General features: G+C 41.1%; 1 protein-coding gene across 1 annotated transcript in view; it reads left to right on the top strand.

The window, feature by feature from the left end:
- LOC101989359 (zinc finger protein 25-like) overlaps positions 1-22497 on the top strand; it is a 28756-nt gene extending 6259 nt beyond the window's left edge. Inside the window, exons 2-5 of the mRNA XM_005370649.3 lie at positions 3986-4112; positions 14929-15021; positions 18537-18646; positions 19511-22497. Coding sequence (XP_005370706.1) covers positions 3986-4112; positions 14929-15021; positions 18537-18646; positions 19511-21190 — 2010 coding nt within the window. The 3' untranslated portion in view covers positions 21191-22497. The remainder of the gene's footprint in view (positions 1-3985; positions 4113-14928; positions 15022-18536; positions 18647-19510) is intronic.
- The last annotated feature ends 34 nt before the right edge of the window (positions 22498-22531 follow it).

Raw genomic sequence — 22531 nt, 5'->3', positions numbered from 1 at the left:
CACACACACACACACACACACACACACGTACACACGCGCACACACACACTCCCTCACCCCCAGGAAAAACTAAGGGGATATGAGAGTCCTTTTAGAGTCTGGCGTCTCTCTCCAGCCGAGAATCAAGAATTCCAGAAAAATTAACACGATTTCCTGTAAAGGCCGCCTTTGTAGAGACCGCAGTCCTATATAACAGTATTTCAGACAAGAATGTCAAATGGCAGTGTTTACAACTATGAACACATGACCTTTTTACAAAAACAGCCTGTGTCTTTTTCATAAACCTGGAACTTCCTAGGCATTGCCCAAACAGGTGTGTGCATTATTAGCAGTAAAAGCATCTGAACTACAGCCCTTGGTTTATCTCCCAGCTATAAGCCTCTCCAGTGCAGCTTGGGAACCACCCTGTTATCTCATTTACCTTCCTAAGAGATCCTTGGAAATGCAAGGTCACTAGTTCTCAAAATCCTTTCTGTCTGTCTGTCTGTCTATCATTGCTCCAGAGAAACTTAAGGGTGTTGCATTGATAAATTTCAACGCTGTTCCACATTGGCTTCTCCTGAGTGATTTTTTTCTGTAGCAAAGTTAAGAATTTTGGCTTATGAGCCTGGAGAAATGGCTCAGTATTTGAGAGCAAATACTATTCTTCCAGAGGACTCAGGTTTGATTGCCAGCACCCATGTCAGGTGGCTCACAATTGCCTGTAACTTCAGCTTTATGGGCATCCAATTCTTCTGGCTTCTGTGGACACCTGTACGTGTGCTCCATAGTTAAAAGTAATAAAAAAAAATAAATATAACTTTAAAAAAGAATTCTGACTTTACCTGAGTGGCAGTCTCCAAAAAGAACACCTCAGGCTGCTGCAGGGATCAGAGGAAAGTTATTCCCCACTTTTGCTCACAATGAGAGTGGTTTCTGAGGATCCTTTAAAGGAGGTGGAGGGGCAGAGGTGTCTGAAACCCATCAAAGAAGGAGAGGAAGGGGTAAGAAAAGGCATTGCCCTGTTCCTGACACATTTCCTAGTGCACTCCACTGCTCGAAGGTCAGTGCCCACAGCAGCCTCCTGTCTAGTGTCGTCAGGGAGATGCAGATTCAGGATGAGCACCCTCCTAGGCCTGCCAGCAAATTACTAAAATTCCATCACCCTATAAACATTCCCATGTGACTTTCCCTTCCCACACTGTGGTTAACGTTTTGTTCTTTATGGTATATTTCAAACAGTGTTCTGTTTGTTACTTTCCTCTGAATTCTGAGCAATATGTTTGGAGGGTTTAAATTCTGTTTGTGAACATTTCACACAAGTAATCTGTGAAGATTCTTTCCCACCCCTGTGTTGCCAATCTTGGTGCCTCTCTTGTCTCACCTAGGCACATGCACCTTAGCAGGGAGTGTTTGTTTTTAACTTAACTTTTGCTGATTTTACAAGGGTGATGTGTCCTTATCCCAGCTGATGTCTTCCGGATCTCAGGTATTAGAACTGTCTAGAACTAGGAAACTAGAACTACTAGGTGCCCAAAGCGGCCATGTCTCTGCCTCATGAGTATCAGTCCTTGGGTCAATGGTAGCCTAAGATGGGATGTGCAGCCTCTTAGGAGAGCAGCTGGGTGACCTGCACTTGTGAGAAATGTCCTATACTCTTCATCTAAGAATCATTTTCATGACCATCTGCTTGTGATTGAATACCGATATAGTCAACATTCCAATTCATTCTTTGGAATGCTGTTCTAGTTCCATTCTGTTGCTATGACAAACATTATAACCAAAACAGCTTGTGGATGAAGGGGTTTATTTCAGCTTATATTTCCAGGTCATGGTCTATCACTGAGGGAATGCAGGACAGAAACTTGAAGCAGAAGCCATGGAGTAAGCTGCTTGCTGGCTTGTTCTTTGGCTCACACTCAACTAAGCTGTCAACACAACCCCAGATCCCCTTCCCAGAGGTAACACTGCCCACAGTGGGCTGGGACTTTCCTACATCAATCAGCAGTCACGACAATTCCTCCCAGACATGGCCATAGACCAATCTGATCTGGACAGCTTCGGAGTTGAGACTCCATCAGAGGCTGCCAGCCGACGTTAACTAGGACAAATACATCCTCAAAACAATGACTATATGATACTATTATTATTATTATTATTATTATTATTATTATTATTATTATTATTTGTGTGTATTTCTGTGTACATGACGTGTTTGTGTGGCTGTACCACAGGTGACATGTTGAGGTCAGAGGAAACTTTTGTAGACTCCATTCTCTTCTACTTTCATATAGGTTCCAGGAATTGAACTCAAGACATCAAGCCTCCTGAGATATAATTTTTATTTTAAAAATAATTATTTTTTATGTATGTTTTGCTCGAATGTGTGTCTGTGCACCATGTGAGTACCTGGTGGCCTTAGAGGCCAGAATATGACATCAGATCCCCTGAGTTAGAGTTACAGACAGTTGTGAGCTGCCCTATGGGTGCTGTGAATGGAACCCTGGTCCCCTGCAAGAGCAGACAGTGCTTTTAATTGCTGCGGTCCATCCTTGTTTATTTATTTTTTTAAGAAGTAACCTATCCTTTATAAAATAGCTGTACTAATTTTATATTCTTCCCCTTTAAAAATTATTTCACACAGGTATATGATATACTTTAGCACATTTACCCAGTTGTCTCTTCACAACAAATCTCCCTAAGTACTTTTATGTTTTTTTGCTTGTTTTTTTTTTTTTTTTGGTGGTGTGTTAATGTGTGTGTGTATCTGTGTCCACTCCATTTTACTAGGACTTTTTTGCATAGGTTAGGTTTATTTACTTAAGCAAGGGCCTTCCTGCTTTCCACACCAATGAGAAATATGACAGCTCCTCCTCCAGCATCTAGTAACTGCCCAGAGCTCCACCGAGAAAGGTGAGGCCTTGCTGCCTGTCCCGCATCCATGATGGCTGTGGATGTGCAGGTAGGCACTGCAGGTGTGAGTTCCTGGGAGCAATGGCCCTGCTATTTCTGGAAGCCAGTGTTTCCCAGTACTGCTTCCCATGCCCTCTCCAGTGTTGCTCCCTGAGCCTCGGAGGGGATGAGAATAGGTGTGCCGTGTCCTGCTGAGCAGCCAACAGTCACGTATTCTCAGCATGCTGACCAGTTAAAAGTCTCAAGATTTATAGCTATTGCCTCCTGTGAACAAGCTTCTCTGACCAAGCCTGAGAGCACTGCTACAGAATGTAATATTCTTTACAACAGAGTCCGAGGGTGTGCCTTTAGCCACACTCCTGTCCTTTCAGACGGTCTCTCTTTGTAGACCATGCTGACCTAGGACTCGCAGAGAAATGCCTGCCTCTGCCTTCCCTGAGTACAGTACTGCTATTAAAGGCATGAATACCCGGTCTCACAGCTGCACTGAGAGAGCAGGAAGTTCCTTTCTGTATTACTCCTGGGGATTTCAGCCCATGGAAGTGGGTACATGCCCGCTTAAAGCCATTTGCTTTTCTAAAATCCAGGAGTAGTTGCTTGTGTCCAGATCCCTTTATTTCAGAGCTTGGGTTGGGATGGGGGTGTTAGCCTGTCTTCCTTCAAGTTACCTGAGCAGAGACACTCAATGAACGGGCAGATTTAATGGGCCTAGAGACTTCAGTAACTTCAGACAGGGCATTAGATTTTGTTTATAGTATAACGGCATAGAAAACTCTTTAAATAAATTCTTGAATCCCTGCATTAACACAGGTAAGATGTTTGTGTTAATTTTTATTCCATGTTACAAATTAAGCAATACCTTCTATAAGATAGTACATCCTTAGCGAACAGGTTTTGTTTTTTTCCCCCTCAGTTAAGCTATTTAAAACCAAAAACAAAGAACACGCACATGCCAACTTAATCTGTACAGTTTGCCTTTGAGGCCTTCTATGATTCCACATCTCTCAAATGTTAGTGGAAACCATATTGAGCTCCTCATTTTATGTTTCCAAAACCGAGTACTTAGGGTTTAAAAAGAAATGTATCATTACAGGATTCTGTATCATTTGAGGACATCTCTTTGGACTTCACCTGGGATGAGTGGCAGGATCTTGATGCTGCTCAGAGGACTCTCTACAGGGATGTGATGCTTGAGAACTACAGCAGCCTCATGTTCTTGGGTGAGTCTGTCCTGTAACTCTGCACCCATTAAATTCTTGGTTGGTAATTATAGGAATTATTGCTGACGCTTCCTTCCTTCCTTCCTTCCTTCCTTCCTTCCTTCCTCCCTCCCTCCCTCCCTTCCTCCTTCCTTCTTTTCTTTTTCTCTGTTTAGTCTTGGCTATCCTGGAACTTGCTTTGTAGAACAGACTGGCCTTAAATTCAGAGATCCACATGCCTCTGCCTCTTAAGTGCTGTGTTTGCTGTGAAGAGACACCATGAGACTGTCATTTAATTGGGGCTGACTTCCAGGCTGGAGATGGAGCTGAGAGTTCTACATCTTGATCTGCAGGCAGCAGCAGGAGACTGTATCACACTCTGGCTGTAGCTTGGGCATAGGAAACCTCAAAGCCCACCCCCACAATGACACACTTCCTCTAACGAGGCCACATCTCCTATTGCCTGTTTCTGTGGGCCAAGCATTGAAACACATGAGTCTGTGGGGGCCATACCTATTCAAACCACCACATGCTGGGGTTAAAGGCATTTGCCAGCTCTGCCCAGCTAGGATTATTGCTGACTTTTAATTCTAATTGTATATTATACATTAAACTAACATGTACTAGTAGCATATATTTATGGAGAACTTACACAGTTATATATTAATGATGCAACACTTAAAATTTAACAATTTAATGATCAGGTGCAGATGAACACTGGGTAGCTCAGGCATTGCTTGTCTGTACTGGAAATATTTAACATCTCTCTCACAGAAATTTTAAAATGTTCAACTAATTGCCAAGAGCCATGTATTTAGTTCTGTTCTGTCACTCATCAACTAAGTGGTGGTATATGCATCCCTTTAAGCTCAGCACTCAGAAGACAAAGGCAGATGGATCTCTTAGTTCAAGGCCAGCCCTGGTCTACAGAATGATCCGTGACAGCCAGGACTACAGAGAAACCATACTTTGGAGTGGGGGGAATGTTACTCATCACTTCCTTGTGCCTTTCAGTAAATACTGTCTTCTGTCCATTCCTCTCTTCCCTGTACTTTTCCACACTAATAATTGCTGTGTTTTCTCTGCTGCTGCAGGGTAGGTAGCCTTAGCTTGCAAATAAGATGAGAACTGTCAGGTGTTTTCTGTTTTTGTTGTTGGTGGAATGTTTTATGACATGTTTGGATTATGCCTTTGAATTTCCTGAGCAGACATAAAGTGTTGATGTTCTGAGTTATGCGGGATGATCAAAGAAAGAGGGCCACCCCAGAATGTAATCAGGCTCTGTGGTAGCAGAGATGTCCAGCCTTGATGGACTGAACCTATAACAGCCATGTAGAAGCATATTTACTGATGGTTACACAGAAGTTTTTGGGGGTAAATCAGCGTCCTCATACCAAAGCCTCTGATCTAATCTATGTGTTTTATGAAGGAGAACATCACACCCCTGCAACTTCAGTCCTCATTGTATACTCTTTGCCATACCCAATAATGCAAGACATTCCAGGTGTGGAATCATTCTAGACAAATATGGTTTGATGAACCAAGACCCCCTGAAAGGTCACCTTGAACACCACTCAAAAAAATGACTTTATCCAATAAACAGCAGGAAGTAGTTTGGAGAAAACTATGTCCATATTCCCAAATATCGTTTATAAATGTTTGTTTCCATATAAAGGGGAATATGATATAGATATGAATAATTTGCATTGGTATGGATCTTGGTTTATTGATACAAATTTAAGGTCAATTCTGTGACATGTCTTATTTAAAATGTAGTGTATAGTTAAGAAATATAAGTTAATAGATAATTATCTATAATAGTCAAGCTTGTAGTCAGTTAGATTTTCCTAGATGTATAGAGATGTATTTCAGGTGAATAGGGATTCTTCAAATTTTTCAAAGACTTTCAGAATATGGTATTTAAAATGTTTTAATAACTTAGGACTTTTCATGACTATGAGACACATCTGCTCCATAGTAGCAGTCTACTTTAAGAGGATGATAGGCATTGAAGAGGCTCCTTATGGAGTTTGTTAGCCATTTGGCAATAAACTGCTCTTTCCTGGACTGCTTGATAAACTGAACATGCAGGACCCACAGAGAAATGACTGCTGAACTTGCTTAAAGGTGAGACCATCCTTTGGGGTTCCTGTTTCATGAAAGAGTCTGCAGGACATTTTTCAGGGCACAGAAGAAAGTGATTGACAAATTGTCAAGATAGGTAGAACTATCTTTGAAATTTCCTGCTTCATGGAAATGTCTGCTGGATACTGTGGGTCAGAAGGCTGAAGATGGATGCCCCAATGGTACAGAAGAACTTTGGGTGACTGTATAGGCAGTGAGATGTCTTTTCGTTTCTAGAGTTTTGGAAGTTGTTTATAATATGCTTCCTGTTTACTTAGGCAATATTACATCCTTCTGGAGTCTTTGATGGAGTTGAAGAATTTATAATTATAGTTTTTCCTTAGTTATGATAAAGGATAAAGTAAATATCAATATTGTAAGTGTAATTCTTGCTTGATACCTGTTGTGTTATATGTAATTTTACTATGTTAAAGTTAAAACCTTCCTTTTTCATTTAAACAGATAAGGGGAAGTGATGTGGGATTCCCCTCTGTATGCTGTGAATATCATTGGTTAATAAAAGAACTGCTTTGGGCCTATAGCAGAGCTATAGGGGAATAGAGCTAGGTGGGGAAAACTAAATTGAATGCTGGGAGAAAGAAGGGCGGAGTTAGGGAGAAGCCATGTAGCCCCTGCCAGAGAGAGACACCAGATGGAACTTTACCTAGTAAGCCACAGCCATGTTACAATACACAGATTAATAGAAATGGGTTAAATTAAGAAGTAAGAGTTAGCCAGTAAGAAGCTAGAGCTAATGGGCCAAGCCGTGTTTTAAATAATATAGTTTCTGTGATTATTTTGAGGCTGAGCAGCTGGGAACCAACAAGCGGCTCCTAACATCATTGTATACTATTTGCCATACCCAATAATGTAAGAATTCCAAGTGTGTCAGGACTGTCTTGTGACTAAAGCCATACAAAGCTCCTTCAGAAAAATAACTCTAAGTCACAGAAAACAATCACCATTTTCTGTTGTTTTAACTTCAGCACAGTGGCTGCACTCTAACCTGCTGCTATTTCAGCCAGCAATTGCAACTCAGCAATTACTGGCCTGTTTCTCTAGCCGTGGCCTGTAGAGAATTCTGTTCCTGAAGGCACTGGCCCTTGCTGCCTCGAAAAACATAGCTTTAACTAAATCTATTTTTCTGTTTATAAATAAGAATTGAGATTCAAAGGCTGGAGTAAAAACTTGCAAGCTAAGAGAGGTTGAGTAGCAAAAAGCTAACCTCTCCTTGCTGGGCATTTCCAAAAGACTTGTGTTTCTGCTTTGCCTAACCAGAAAAATGTGCTACTCTGAATCCCACCGATTTCCTATGTCTGTCTGTCTCTCCTGGATGCCCTTTGATGCTCTATGATTATTTTCTGTCAACTGGTTGCTAACTCCGCCTCCTGACCCAAGGGTAATTGTAGGTGGAGTTTTTCTTTTCCAACCACCTGCTTCCAAATAACCATTCAGAGTCTTAATTATAAATGCTTGACCAGGCCGGGCAGTGGATTAAAGGATTGCGCCTTTAATCCCAGCACTCGGGAGGCAGAGGCAGGCGGATCTCTGTGAGTTCGAGGCCAGCTTGGACTACAAGAGCTAGTTCCAGAATAGGAACCAAAAAGTTACGGAGAAACCCTGTCGAAAAAAAAAAAAAAAAAAGCTTGACCAATAGCTCAGGATTATTACTAACTAGCTCTTACAATTTAAATGAACCCATTTCTATTCAGGGTGTGCCACCCTGAGGTTTGTGGCATTCATCTCTCTGGCATGTCTTATTTCCTCTCCATTTGGCTGGTGATTCCTTTGACTCCACCCTGTTCCCCAGTGTCAATAGTTTGATTGTCCTGCCTATTCTTCCTGCCTGGCTACTGGCCAGTCAGATTTCCAAGTCACCAATCCAAGTGACAATTATTCACAATGTATAAAAATAAAAGGATTATTCCACAATAGTTAATTTTACTTAATCAGAGCAAAATCAAGGTTAATTTTAATCAGCAAATTGGGGTTCACAGTGTGATCTAATATCCCCCAACAGTTTTCTACAGTGATTTTTCCAAGGTCTAAATAACTCCAACAAACAACTATTCTATTCTGATGTTTACCCTAGATACAGTGAGGACAACTATTCTATTCTAATGTTTACCCTAATTAACAATGACTCTATTAGATTTCCACTACAATAAAGAAACATCTATTCGCCACTGTGAAGTGAGTAGATAAGCCCAAAGAAAGATTCCATTGATTCTAGCATAGAGAATAAGTGAAATTAATGGGATTCTTAGAGAATAAGGGCATTTAGTCAATTGTACCACCAAAAAGTCCCAATCATACTCAGTTTATACCTACTCGTGCTACATAGTTGGCTAAAAGCCAGTCCTGAATGGAATTATGTTATCATCATCTTAGACCCAGAGATCTCTGTTGCCATGATCATGGGCCAGTGGGTTGACAGAGGTTTTTGTTCTACCTGGCCCTGCAGCTGTTCAGTCCCAAAGAAACACAGAGAGGTTTACATTAATCATAAACTGGTTGGCCTAATATCTCAAGCTTCTTATTAAGTCTTATATCCTACATTAACCCATAATTTTTGTCTGTGTTAGCCACGTGGCTTGGTACCTTTAATCAGTGAGACATTCTCATCTTGCTTCCTCTGTGTCTGGGTTATGACCGCAGACTGAGTCTTTCTCTTCCCAGAATTCTCCTGTTCTTGTCATTTTGTCACCCCGCTTCTATTTCCTGCCTGGTTGCCCCACCTATACTTCCTGCCTAGCTACTGGCCAATCAGCATTTTATTAATACAAGTGTACAAGACCATTGTCCCACAGCGCTGCCAGTTTCTGCTACAGGTCACCACAGCTGATTGGCTTTAAGCTCAGAGAAAATAGCAACACAGTAGACTCCATAACACCCTCCAGTGGTGTCTATGTCACTAGAGGAATTTTTATTCATTTCAGCAGAGCCGTGTTAGTCTATGGGCCACAGTCCTCCACCCTCCTCTGTTGATGGACACTTAACTTGGTTTTTGTGAATGACATCGAAACACACAGGGAGCTACAGATTTCTCTGCATAGCGCTCATTTCTCTTGACTGTTCACCCAGCGGTGCAGTAGTAGCATCATGCTCAAGTTCTGTTTAGTTTTTTGAGGCTGTGTTGTACTGTATTTCATAGTAGCTGTACTAGGTTGTATTAGTGCCACCCTTTTAGGGGCTTTTTCAGCATTTGTTATTGTCCATCTTAGGTGACCATGCTGAGATGAGAGAAGCAGCGCCTCCTTGTGGCTGTGATTGATGCTCTCATGTTTAGGAGTGGTGACCATCTATTTATATTTTTGTGGACTACTGCTGTTTGAAATTGTCTCTTCAGGCCATTTTCCCAGTTTTAAACAGATTGACAGTGTTCCTTCACTTTAGGTCACCGCCATACAGCCAGCTGCCCTGCTCCTCACCAAAATGATAGTGGACTAAACCTCTGAAGCTATCAGCTGCCACCTCAATTTAATGTTTTCCTTTATAAGAGTTCCCATGGTCATGGTGTCTCTTTAGAGTAATAGAACCCCTGCCTAAGTGTTTTCTGTGTATGCTAACAACTTTGTAGTTTCAGGTCTCATATTTAAATTGTGATCCAGTTTTAACTGATTTGTGCATATGGTGAGAAAGAAGGTCTGTTCCATACCTTTCTGCAACTGGTAGATATCCACATTTCTCAATTAAATAGCTTATCAGGAGGGAAGAGTTTTGTTGGCTTGTGGTATTCAAAGGTTTCAGTCAGTTATTCCTTGGTGTCTTGGTTTCTGCTGCTGTGTTAAAATATCATGACCAAGGCAGCATCTAGAAGTAAGGGTTTATTTGGGATTTATGGTTCCAGAGGGCTGAGAGACTATTACTACCCTGCTGGGGAAGCATGACAGAAAGCAGACATGCTAGCAACAACAGCTGAGAGCTATCTCCACCCACAAAAGGGAAGTAAGAGAACAAGCAACCTGGGAATGACAAGTCTTTGAATTTCCAGAACCCTCCCCTGGTGACATCCTTCTTTTATCAAGGACCCTTCTATCTTTCACTAAGTCGTGCCACCCACTAGGAACAAAGTATTCCAATGCCTGAGCCTATGGGGTATCTCATTCATACCATAGGCTGTGTTACTTTGAGCCTGTGGTGAAAGAGGCACCATAGCAGAGAAGATGTGGCGCTACAATGCCATTTGCCTCAGTGCAGTCAGGAAGGACAGAAGGGATGCTGACATCATTGGGGAAATGACCTCACACACGTCCTTTCGCTGGGTTCTATCTGCTATCTGCTAACACCACCTCAGACTGGTGCTGAAGAATTGAGCTTCTGGTCTTTGGAGGATATTTTGGATCTAGAGGATAACAGTGAACATGTAGGATTTTATGCTTAGATCATCAATTTGTTTCATTGATGTGTGTGTGTGTGTGTGTGTGTGTGTGTGTGTGTGTGTGTGTGTGTGCGCGCCTGAGTGCAGGAGCCTGTGGGGTCAGAAAAGGGCATCAGATGCCCGGGAACTAGAGTTATATACGGTTGTGAGCTGCCGTGTGGATGTGACAAACTGAACTTGAGTCCTCTGCAAGAGCAGTAAGTGCTCTTAACCACTGAGCCATATAGTCTTTGTTTGCTTTCTGACACAAGATTTTTCTGTTTAGGGCTGGAGAGATGGCTCAGTGGTTAAGAGCATTGCCTGCTCTTCCAAAGGTCCTGAGTTCAATTCCCACAACCATCTGTAATGAGGTCTGGTGCCCTCTTCTGGTCTACAGGCATATACACAGACAGAACATTGTATACATAATAAATAAATAATTTTTTTTTTTTTAAAAAAAAGATTTCTCTGTTTAGACCCAGGTGTCCTGGAACTCTGTAGACCAGAGCAGCCTCAAACTCAAGAAATGTACCTTCCTCTGCCTCCTGCCGTGCCTTCTTGTGCCTTCTGTGTGCTGAGTGTTAGGAGAGATGGCTCAGCCGTTAAAAACATGTGTTGCTCTCACCAAGGATTCAATTTGGGCCAGGTGGTGGTGGCACACACCTTTAATCCCAGCACTTGGGAGGCAGAGGCAGGTGGATCTCTGTGAGTTCAAGGCCAGCCTGGTCTACAAGAACTAGTTCCAAGACAGGCTCTAAAGCTACAGAGAAACCCTGTCTTGAAAAACAAAACAAAACAAGGATTCAGGTTTGGTTTTCCAGCATCCACATAGTGGCTTATAGGCTTACAGCCATCTCTGACTCCAGTTCCCAGGTATCTGATGCCCCTTCTGATCTCTATAGGTACCAGACATGCACTTGGTGCATATACAAACATGCAGGCTCCTAGAAAGACCTCCATAGTTTGTGCTGCCAAGTCCTCATACACATGAAACAAATCTGGAAGAAAACTTTTCAATTTTTTAAAGGTTCAATGTTTATTTATTTGTATTTATTTTCGGCAGTGCTGAAAATTACATGTAGAATCTTGGCAGCACAGACTATAGAGGTCTTTTGAGGAGGCTCAATCCAGAAAATGAACCATTCTGTGTCTTGGACATCCTTTCATTGCTCAGTCAGGGCAATTGTGTGGCTGGGCAGCGAGGTCAGAGCACAGCCTGCCTCAGAGCACAGCCTGCCAGCACTCCTCGGTAGTGCTCCCCAGTCCCTGCAGTGGTGGGCTGGGGATGAGCCCTACTCAGCAACAACACTGTCTTCGTCTGCTGGGCCGCAAAAAATCCCACCCCATTCCCATCACTGCTGTATCTCTGGTCTCACCATAGTTTCTCATGCATCTCTGCTCCACCATCCTTCCCTTCCAGTTTCATGAGACCACTTTAAGATAGCTTCTTCCCTTCAGGAGATAGTGTGGGCTCTTCAGAGTCCTCTGCTACGCGCCTCCCCTCAGAGCCTCCAGGGGTCTCTCAGGCTCCTTGGAGCTGTTCCTTGGTCCCACAGGTGCTGGCAGCTGTCACTATCTTGAATAAAATCTATTTTTAAAATTGACTTAATGTGTATGAGTTTTGTATGCATGTGTATCTACGTACCACATAAAAGCCTGATTCCCTGGGAGGCCAAAAGTGGGTGTTGGATCCTCCAAAACTATAGTTATCAATGGTTGTGTGCCATTGTGCAGTTGCTGGGACTTGAACTCACAGCCTCTGAAAGATCAGTAAGTTCTCTTAACCACTGAAACATGTCTCCAGCCCCAATACTGAATCTTTTCTTTTTCTTTTCTTTTCTTTTTTTTTGTTTGTTTGCTTTCTGTTTTTGTTTGTTTTAGACAGGATTGCACTTGGTTGGTCTGGAACTTGATATATAGACCAGGTTGGTCTCAAGCTCCTAGAAATGTGGCTTCCTCTGGCTCCTAAATGCTGGGATTAAATACATAAATACACTACCATGCCTGGCCGTTTTTAAGGGGATTGTTCTGAATTTCTCAACAAATTTGTCCTTTGTTTTTTGTTTTTTGAGACAGGGTTTCTCAGTAGTTATAGAGACAGTCTTGGAACTTGATCTGTAGAGCAGGCTGTTCTCACAGAGATCTGCCTGTCTCTGCCTCCCAGGTGCCGGGATTAAAGGCGTGCACCACCATTGCCCTGCTCTTTTTTTTCCCAGGATTTATTTATTTACTATATATACAGTATTCTGTCTGCATATATGCCTGCAGGCCAGAAGAGGACACCCGATCTCATTACAGATGGCTTTGAGCTACCCTGTGATTGCTGGGAATTGAACTCAGGACCTTTGGAAGAGCAGCCAGTCCTCTTAACCACTGAGCCATCTCTCTGGTCCCTGCAGATTTGTTCTTGATGCACAGAGAAGGTGTGAAGTTTGATGTCACATGTTATGTTATCCGTTGTCCTCTGTTCAGAGTCTACAGTTTTCTCCTTATAGCATCATCTGTAGATAGCCTCACCCTACCATTCTGCTTTCTCCTTTGACTGTTGTTTCTTCACTTATCAGGTGCATATGTCTTCATTAGTAGGCTAAAAGGTGGTGAAAGAGCATATCCTGCTGTGTTCCTGGAGCAAACCATCTCAGGCTTGCCCCACTCCCCTAGCCTTGGGCTGCGGATTTCTTACATATAATCATAGTTTGTTGAGGTTTTTTTCCCATGAAGATAAAAATACCTTTTATGCATCCATTGTATTCATATGACTGTTTTTGTTGTGATAATAGTGGTCTTTTTTGGAGACAGGGTCTCACTATACAAATCTGGCTGCCCTGGAACTCACAGAAATCAGTTTGCCCTGACTCCTGACTTATGGGATTAATGGCAGATGTCACTATATCTAGAAATACAGCAATATATTATTTAGTGCACGGATATGAGGGTTTCAGATTTCCATATGGTGAGTGCTGCATTCCTAGTATGAATCACACATGACCATAGTTTCTAATTATGTTATGTGCTCTGTTGGTTTTTCTGTGCCTCTCTTTGTTCATTAGAGTTACTGTACCTGAGGTTTGGATGCTGTGTCCATGTGTAGCTTTGAAGTCATTGTAATGCTGGTGAATATGGTAACGGCTAAAATGCATGGCAGTACCTCCAGTGTGTGTTATTATATATACAACTCTAGGCTTTCTTCTATTTTTCCTGTATGATTATAACCCTGAGTCATTTTTTTGATGTATGCCTAGTCTCTCTTAATTATTATTTGGTGTCCTTATATTTTCTATAGAATAAACATGGAAGGAATATTTACTTTTCAGTGATGATGGATGTATTTTAAATTAGCCTTATATTCTTTCAATTTTTAAAACTCTGCCTGGGTTACTTAATTTGTTTATTTTTGAGAAAATGTTTCACTATATGGCCTTGGCCGGCCTAGGACTCATTACATAGACCAGACTGACCTTTAACTCAAAGTGATGTGCCTGCCTCTGCCTTACAAATGCTGGAATTAAATATTGGCTTAACCATACCTAGTAATTTAGTTTACTTAAAGCATTTTTAAAAAGTCATTTGTATTTATGCCACAGGTATGCAATACCTGCAGAGGATAGAAAAAGAGTTATATTTGCTAGAACTGGAGTTACAGGTGGTTGTTTGCCACCTGATATGGGTGCTGGAAACTGAATCTGGGTCTGTACAGTATCAAGTATTCTTATTCACTGAGCCATCTCTTCAGTCCCTTGGCTGATTGTTTTTATGATTATTCTCCTGTATAATTTGTTTTAAGTATTAGGGTTTCTATTGCCGTGAAGATACACCATGACCATGGCAACTCTTACAAGGGAAACATTTAATTGAGGGGCCTCGCTTACATGTTCAGAGGTTCAGTCCATTGTCATCATGGCGGGGAGCATGGCGGCGTGCAGGCAGACATGGTGCTGGAGGAGCTGAGAGTGCTACATCTTGCAGGCAACAGGAGGTTGAAGAACAGACACACTGGGGGAAGCTCAATCAAAAGAGTCCTTGAAGCGTGTCTCCATAGTGACACACTTTCTACAACAAGGCTATTTCCTTTGAGGACCATTTTCTTCCAAATCATCACAGATATCTTTTTTTTTTTTTAAATTTATTGTGTCTTCTCTTTTATTCACCTCTGTTTTCTTATATTTTTTTGGAAACCATGATGCTGATTGAGGATGACATTCTAGCCAGTGAAGACTGTTAGTGTAGACCCTCTAGTGAACGTTTCTGATTTCACTGATCAAAGCACAGGACCCAAATTAGCTCTGTTGCCTTGTATTTTGTGGGCTAAACCAAACACTTTTTTATAATTTCTTTATTGTTTCTCACTTACAGGGTACTGCATGTCCAAACCCGAGTTGATCTTCAAGTTGGAGCGTGGATATGGGCCATGGAGTGTAGCAGAAGCCTCTATCCAGAGCCTTCCAGGTCAGTGAATGCAGACTGAGCTAGGGAGGCCAGCAAAAGGAGAGTTCATTATATTGGTCATTGTTGAATGCTTTTTACCACCATACCTAGTGTTGTGGGAGGCCACTTGTTTGTTCCTGGCTACTCAGCCCTGAAATAACCACACAGAAACTGTATTAATTAAATCAATACTTGGCCCAGTAGCTCTAGCTTCTTATTGGCTAACTCTTATACCTTAATTTAATCCATTTCTATTAATCTGTGTATTGTCACTGGACTGTGGCTTACTGGCAAGATTCCGAAATAATCTATTCCTGGTGGCGGCTACATGGCAGTCTCTTGACTGCACCTTCTTCCTCCCAACATTCAGTTTAGTTTTCTCTGTTTACCTCTGTTCTGCCCTGCTGCAGGTCCAAAGCAGTTTCTTATTATCAGTGGTAATCACAGCATACAGAGGGGAATCCCACATCAACCTAGCCCTGACCAGACTCTTGCAGTTTCTGGAAAGAATTAGCCATATCAACCCATCACCTAGTATTGGTTGTTTATGTTGTGTGGTTCCCTTACATGTAAACATGCAAGTTTTTAAATGGATGCTGTCCTATTGCTGGCACATAGCCTGATGAGACCAGCAGTCAGCCGACATACAACACTCTCTGGTAAGGTGAGAACAAAAGACTTACATTAGACTCTAGCAACACACCAATAACTGCCACCCTCCATTGACTCCTAACAGACAGTACTGTCAGAGAACACAGATGAAACAAACAAATGTGTTCTTCTCCTCTCTTCTTTAACCCCTTTACTTCATAGTGTTTTTACTTTTTTCCTTTTTCAGTTATTTTGTGCTTATATTTTTATTCTTCCTGTATACTTATTTAACCTTGTATTCTTTATTTTGTCACCAGGTTCATTATCACCTATGTTTTTCTGTTCCCTCTCATTATTCCTTTCCCTGTTTGTTCTTTTTTTTTTTTTAAATTTAACCTGTTGTCTTATTTTGAGTTTTATTGCTATGAAAAGGCACCATGACCATGGTCTTACAAAGAAATACATTTAATTGGGGCTGGCTTACAGTTCAGAGGTCTTATCATGGTGGGAAGAATGGTGACATGCAGGCAGACATGGTGTAGGAGAAGGAGCTGAGAATTCTACGTCTTATTCTGATGACAGCAGAGGGGACTGTGTATACACTAGGCATCCTTAGAGAATATAAGACCTCAAAGCTCACCTCCACAGTAACACACTTCCTCCAACAAGGCCACACCTACTCCAACAAGGTCACAACTCTTAATAGTGCCAACCCCTATGGTTCAATGGTTCAAGCATTCAAACACATGAATCTGTGGGGATACTGCTTTCCACTTTTTTTAGCTCTGCTCTTGTTTTCTTTTCTTTTCTTTCTTTCTTTTTTTTTTTTCAAGACAGGGTTTCTTTGGGTAGCTTTGGTACCTGTCCTGGAACTAGCTGTTGTAGGCCAGGCTAGCCTCAAACTAGACAGAGATCCACCTGCCTCTGCCTCCCAAGTGCTGGGATTAAAGGTGTGCACATTACCACCCAGCTAGTTTCCTTTTTATTATTTATTATTTTTACTTGGGTTTTTTTGAGACAGGGTTTCTCTGTGTAGCCTTGGCTATCCTGGAACATTATGGTCTATTACGTAGACCAAGTTGGTCTTAAACTTACAGAGATCTGCCTGCCTTTGTTTCAGAGTCCTGAGATTAAAGGTGTGCGTCACCACACCCAACATGATATTTGTTAATTGTTATCTTAAATTTGTGCTCCATTGCTCACATGTTCTAAGTAGTGTGTGCAGTTAAAACTGTAACATGGTGATGAAATTGAGGGGTTAGCGAGATGGCTCAGTTGATAAAGGGGCTTGAGTTCAATCCGTGAGACCAGTACGGTTGATGGAAGGAAGAAAAGCCTATGTCTTTGTCCCCTGACCTCCACACATATGGTGTGGCATGTGTGCACTCTCACATATAGACAAATAAATTAATTTTTTAAAAAGGAGATTGAAGAATTAAAGACCTCATGTGTTCCTATATTAACACAATTAGTATACTCACAATATCTTTAAATATCTTATTATTCTTGTGTGGATGGGCATGCTGTGTATGACTGGGGCATTTGCATTATAGCCTGTTTGTGGAGGTCAAAGGACAACCGTGCGGAGCTCTTTCCTTCCTCTCTTCTGTAGGTTCTAAGGATGGAGCCACATTGCCAGGCTTGAACAACAAGCAGATTTTCCAGTTGAGCTGTCTAGCCAGCTGCTAAAATATCCTTTTAGTGAAAGCTATCTACACATTCAGTGTCCTCCCAGGAAATGACATCACATCCTTTAGAAAACAGGAGAATATAAACATGTGATTTTGTTACAGAGGAAATAATCCCAACCAGCATTGGAATTCTGTAGAAAAGGTGTGATGCTGAACATATCACTGTAATTGCTCTCAAATAATGCTGTAAGAGCTATATTAGCAAAAGGAGCAAGCTGTTGGCATAAACCATCGGCACAGTTTCTGTATTGAACTTATACAGTGGTCCAAAAGTGTAATCACACAACGGTAGCCACCATTTTCTCAAACTACCAAGAATCTGTGTTTCAACAAAAGGACTTTAAAAGATAGTTCTCTAAAAAGTAGATCCCCACACATAAAAGACTGAACCTAGACAGCTATTTCTTCTCTTATACCTATGGAACAGATACCTTAACAGAAGGCCTTTATCTTGAAAGAGCTGGAGAAATTCATGTGAACACAATTTAATAAAAATATGTATAGAATAGAATTTAGCAGGGCATGGTGATTCATGCCTAAAAACCCCCAAAGTGAGAGGAGTTCAAGATTATCATCCATATAGTAAATTCTAGATCAGAATATGGTAGATGAGACCAGAGCTCAAACAAAAACAGCTATAATAACAACAACAAAAGAATGCTATCTTCCTAAATGTAAAATTTCTACGCAGCAGTCACCAGAATGGAGAAGTATCCCATGGGGGAAAAATACCTTTTCCAGGTACTCATTCAATATGGAATTAATATTGCGAATATATAAACCCATGCACACAGGTGGTGATAATATAGAATTATCCAGCCAGTATGGAATTTTTTTAGATATGAAAAATAAAACTGCTGTATGATGTAGGAATCTTATCTCTTTCTATATGTGTGATGGGACTAAGGATACAGTGGCTGCCCCTCAAGTCCCATGCTCACAGTAACTAAGATATGGTATCAGCCATTATGCTGATCATTAGATTCATCATAAAGATGAGGCACATTTCAGATGTATTAGTCAACTGTGAAAAGAATCGCATTGGCCTGAGCAAGGTGGCATACACCTTTAATCCCATGGGATAATCTGTGTTATTTGCAAGGTGAGGTAAATAATTTTTTTATTCTTCATGAAGAACAAAAATGTGTACCATTATCAAAAGTCAATATTATTTTATATTTTCTTTGAGGATAAGAAGTCACATGAAGATTTCAGAGTTATTCATGGATGGGGTTATTTTTAATGTCACCTTAGGTGTTCATAAAGTGGCTGCTCCAATTGGGAACCACCAGGAATATCACACGGAACTTTTGTGGCAAGTTGAGATCACCAACAGCCAGACATCAAATGAAGAAATTGTTGAAGTAAGTAAAATATTTAATATGAGCTTTTATCATATTTCAAATGTAAAGGTAAATATTGGAAATTAGGAATGTTTCTTCAAGAACTTAACCCAGGTCAACAAGATGGCTCACTTTGTAAAGGGTCTTGTCATCAAGCCTAAACATCTGAGTTTGATCCCCACACCCCTTGTGGTGGATGGTGAAGAAAAAACCCAAAACCTGTTCTCTGACTTCCATATGTGTGCCATGGCGTGCATATATACACACACATGTATAATTTGAAAAATGAAAAAAATTAACTCAGGCCTGGGGGGATTGTTTAGTCAGTAAAATGCTTGATGCAGAAAGTATGAGAACCTGAGTTTGGATCCTCAGCACCCACAAATAGAGACCGCTGTGGTGATATGTATCTCTAACCAGTGCATAAAGATGGAGAGATTAAGGTCACTGGGGTTTGCTGGCCTATGATTCCATCCAAACTAGGGAGCTTCAGGTCCAGTGAGAGACCTCAGAGATCTAGAGAGCTCACAGTTGAGTGTTTTTCTCTTTTATGTGATTGTTACCAGCTGGAGAAGAACATGATAATTTTAATGATAATGGAAAAATTATTCTGACATCCTGATCAGCTTAATTTGCCATAATCTCAGTCAAAATTGACAGTGGTGTTGTCAATATATTTAACCGGTGATATTGTTAAACATAATATTATTTACACATGAATTTTTGTATTAAAGAGATCCCTGGTAAACTCAGTAAATATTAGAAATCATTATATATGACATTTATTTGTGTAGCACAAAAAAGATTCCAAACAAAAATTAGAAAGCGCATCCTAGGAAAAAGCCCTGAGGATGTATGAAGTATAGCTAATTCCTCTGTCTCTAGGCAGAACTGAACGTGACACAGAAAATCCACCCAGGGACAACATCTCACGAAGGCAAAGGATGTGTGAAGACATTCTGCCAGCAGTCACAGCACACGAGGGATCAGAGGACACACGCATGTAAAAGAAGCTTCATGTATAAGTCCCTTCTCAGTGACTGTCAGAGACTTAAAGAGGAGACACCCTGTGCACATAGACAGTGCAGGAATGCATTCTCTTGGAAGCCACACCTCACTGAACATCAGAGAAGTCCTATCGGTGAGAAGCCACACGAGAGTTCAGGATGTGGGAAAGCTTCCCACACCAAGTCTCAGCGTCAGATCAATCATACAGATGAGAAGCCCTACAAATGTCTGGAATGTGGGAAGTATTTCTACTACAAGTCTCAAATCACCGAACACCAGAGAAGTCATACCGGTGAGAAGCCTTATGAGTGTACAGAATGTGGAAAATCATTCAGCTATAAGTCACATCTCACTGTGCATCAGAGAAGTCATACAGGGGAGAAGCCACATGAATGTACGGAGTGTAGGAAAGTTTTTTACTATAAGTCACAACTCACTCGACACCAGAGGAGCCATACGGGGGAGAAGCCGTATGAATGTTTGAAATGTGGAAAATCTTTCTACTGTAACACACACCTTTCTCTGCATCAGAGAATTCATGTAAGTGAGAAACCTTATGAGTGTACGGAATGTGGCAAAGCTTTCTCTTTCAGTGCATGCCTCACTCGACATCAGAAGACTCATACAGATGAGAAGCCATTTGAGTGTCCACAGTGCCCCAAAGCTTTCTACTTTAAGAAACAGCTCACTCATCATCTGAAGACGCATACTGCTGAGAGGCGCTTTGAATGTAAACAGTGTGGAAAAGCGTTCTACTGGAGGTCTAACCTTACTTTGCATCAGAAAACTCATACTGGGGAGAAGCCTTATGAATGTAAACAATGTGGAAAAGCATTTTACTGCAAGTCCCACCTCACTGTACATCAGAGAACTCACATAAGTGACAAGCTCTTCCAGTGCACAGACTGTAGGAAAGCATTCTACTCTCAAGCACAGCTTACTGTTCATCAGAAGACTCACACCGATGAGAAGCCCTATGAATGTAAGCAATGTGGGAAAGCCTTCTACAGCAAGTCTGGGCTTACAGCACATCAGAAAACTCATACAGGTGAGAAGCCCTATGAATGTAAACAGTGCGGAAAAGCCTTCTATAACAAGTATTTGCTCATTGAACATCACCGAGTTCATACAGGTGAGAAGCCCTATCAATGCACAGAATGCAAGAAAGCATTCTACTGCAAGAAATACCTTTCTCTACATCAGAAAACTCATGCAAGTGAGAAGTCATTTCATTGTGCAGAATGTGGGAAAGCTTTTTCCTGGATGTCACACCTCACTCAGCACCAGAGAATTCATACAGGTGAAAAGCCCTACACGTGTGAACAATGTAGGAAAGCTTACTACTTCAAGAAACAACTCACTCGGCATCAGAGAACTCATGCGCGTGAGAAGTCGTTAGATGCAAATAATGCAGGACATGTCACAGCAAAGCCTCCTTCTCTGTGCGTGAAAGAACTTGTACAGAGGAGAAACCCTGTAAGTGTATCAAATGCAGACGTTCTTCCTCATGTCATGCCTAAGAGTGTAACGAATCTGAAAGCTCACCCAATTGTTTAATCAGAACGCTTGCAGGTGAGAATCTGATTAGTGTGAAAACTCTGGGAAGTTCCTCGTGTAAGTCAGCTGTAACTCTACCAGTGAACACATACCACAGTGAGACATACGACTGTGAAGATTGGTGGAAGGATTGGCACCGCAGTGTTCTCTGTAAAAGAAGCCATACGTGGGAATATCTCCTGTTGATATAAGACATGTAGAAAGGCTGTGTCGTTCTTCAGCTGAATTGAGTATATTGTATGTGAGTAACATTGGATGCAAAGAACAGCGGAAAACTTTCTAACATTAAGTTCCATGAATTCACGCCTGGAAACTTATGCAGGTGTGGGGCCCAATGAAACTGATAAAAATAGACATGTTTTGAAATAGAAGTCAGGCCTCTACATTAGAAACTTCATATGTGATATGCCAGGTACAGCAAAGATTGTAGTGAGATATATACTGTATGCTTTCAAGTCTAGATCATCATCCTGCGGGTTTATTCACACACAGTAATTGAAGACTAGCCTTAGCAACATACGATATCATTCTATATGCTTAAAAGCAATAAAGCCTTTTTGAAGAGCCCCATGTCAGGTAATGAATTTATTACAACCATTGTGTTTAAAGCCCCCAAAATATGAAGAGTACCAAAACTTTGGAATTGAACTTAAAATTCATCTGGCTTCAGAAGCCCAGTAGAGATGATTAAGCAGAGGAGTCCAATTTGAAAACACTTTGGTAGTCCAAGCTGAGTTTGTTACAAAGATTCACCAACAAAGCATAGATGTAAGAAGTCTAGAACAGGCATTCAGCCATGTTACCACAGCACCAGCCATCAGTTAACACATGAAAGTGAGAGCACATTTGAAGTTTAAACGTTAACTTGTTTAAATGTGGCTCAGTGGCAGTATGCATATGAGTCTTGTACTGTACGTCTTCACATAGATGTTTTCATGTGTTATCTTGATTTAGAATATTTACATTCATGGGGCATTTGGAAATCAGTTAAAATTGTATACAAGTTTTAATGTCTCATCAGACATGAACATTTTGATGCTTTTTTGACATTTTGATGTCACGTTTTTATAGTTGTTTAGTTTTGAGACAAAATCTTGATTGGTAGCTTGACTGTCCTCTGGCTTCTGAATGTGCATAGTTACATACCCATACACATGCATACAGGACATGAGCACACAGAAGAAAAATACCAATTTTGTTTTACATTAGGAAATTGTATAGCAAAGCATCAGTATATGTAATTTTCATGTTAATTTTCAAATGAAGTAACATAATAATATTCCTTGCCAATAACAATCAATCAACTTTTATTTCTCTCTTTCTTTTTTTTTTTTTTTTTTT

This window comes from Microtus ochrogaster, unplaced genomic scaffold (assembly GCF_000317375.1).
Source record: "Microtus ochrogaster isolate Prairie Vole_2 unplaced genomic scaffold, MicOch1.0 UNK83, whole genome shotgun sequence".
In the NCBI taxonomy this organism is placed as follows: Eukaryota; Metazoa; Chordata; class Mammalia; order Rodentia; family Cricetidae; genus Microtus; species Microtus ochrogaster.
Note: the sequence above shows the minus strand (reverse complement) of the source record. Positions and strands in the feature narration are given on the sequence as shown.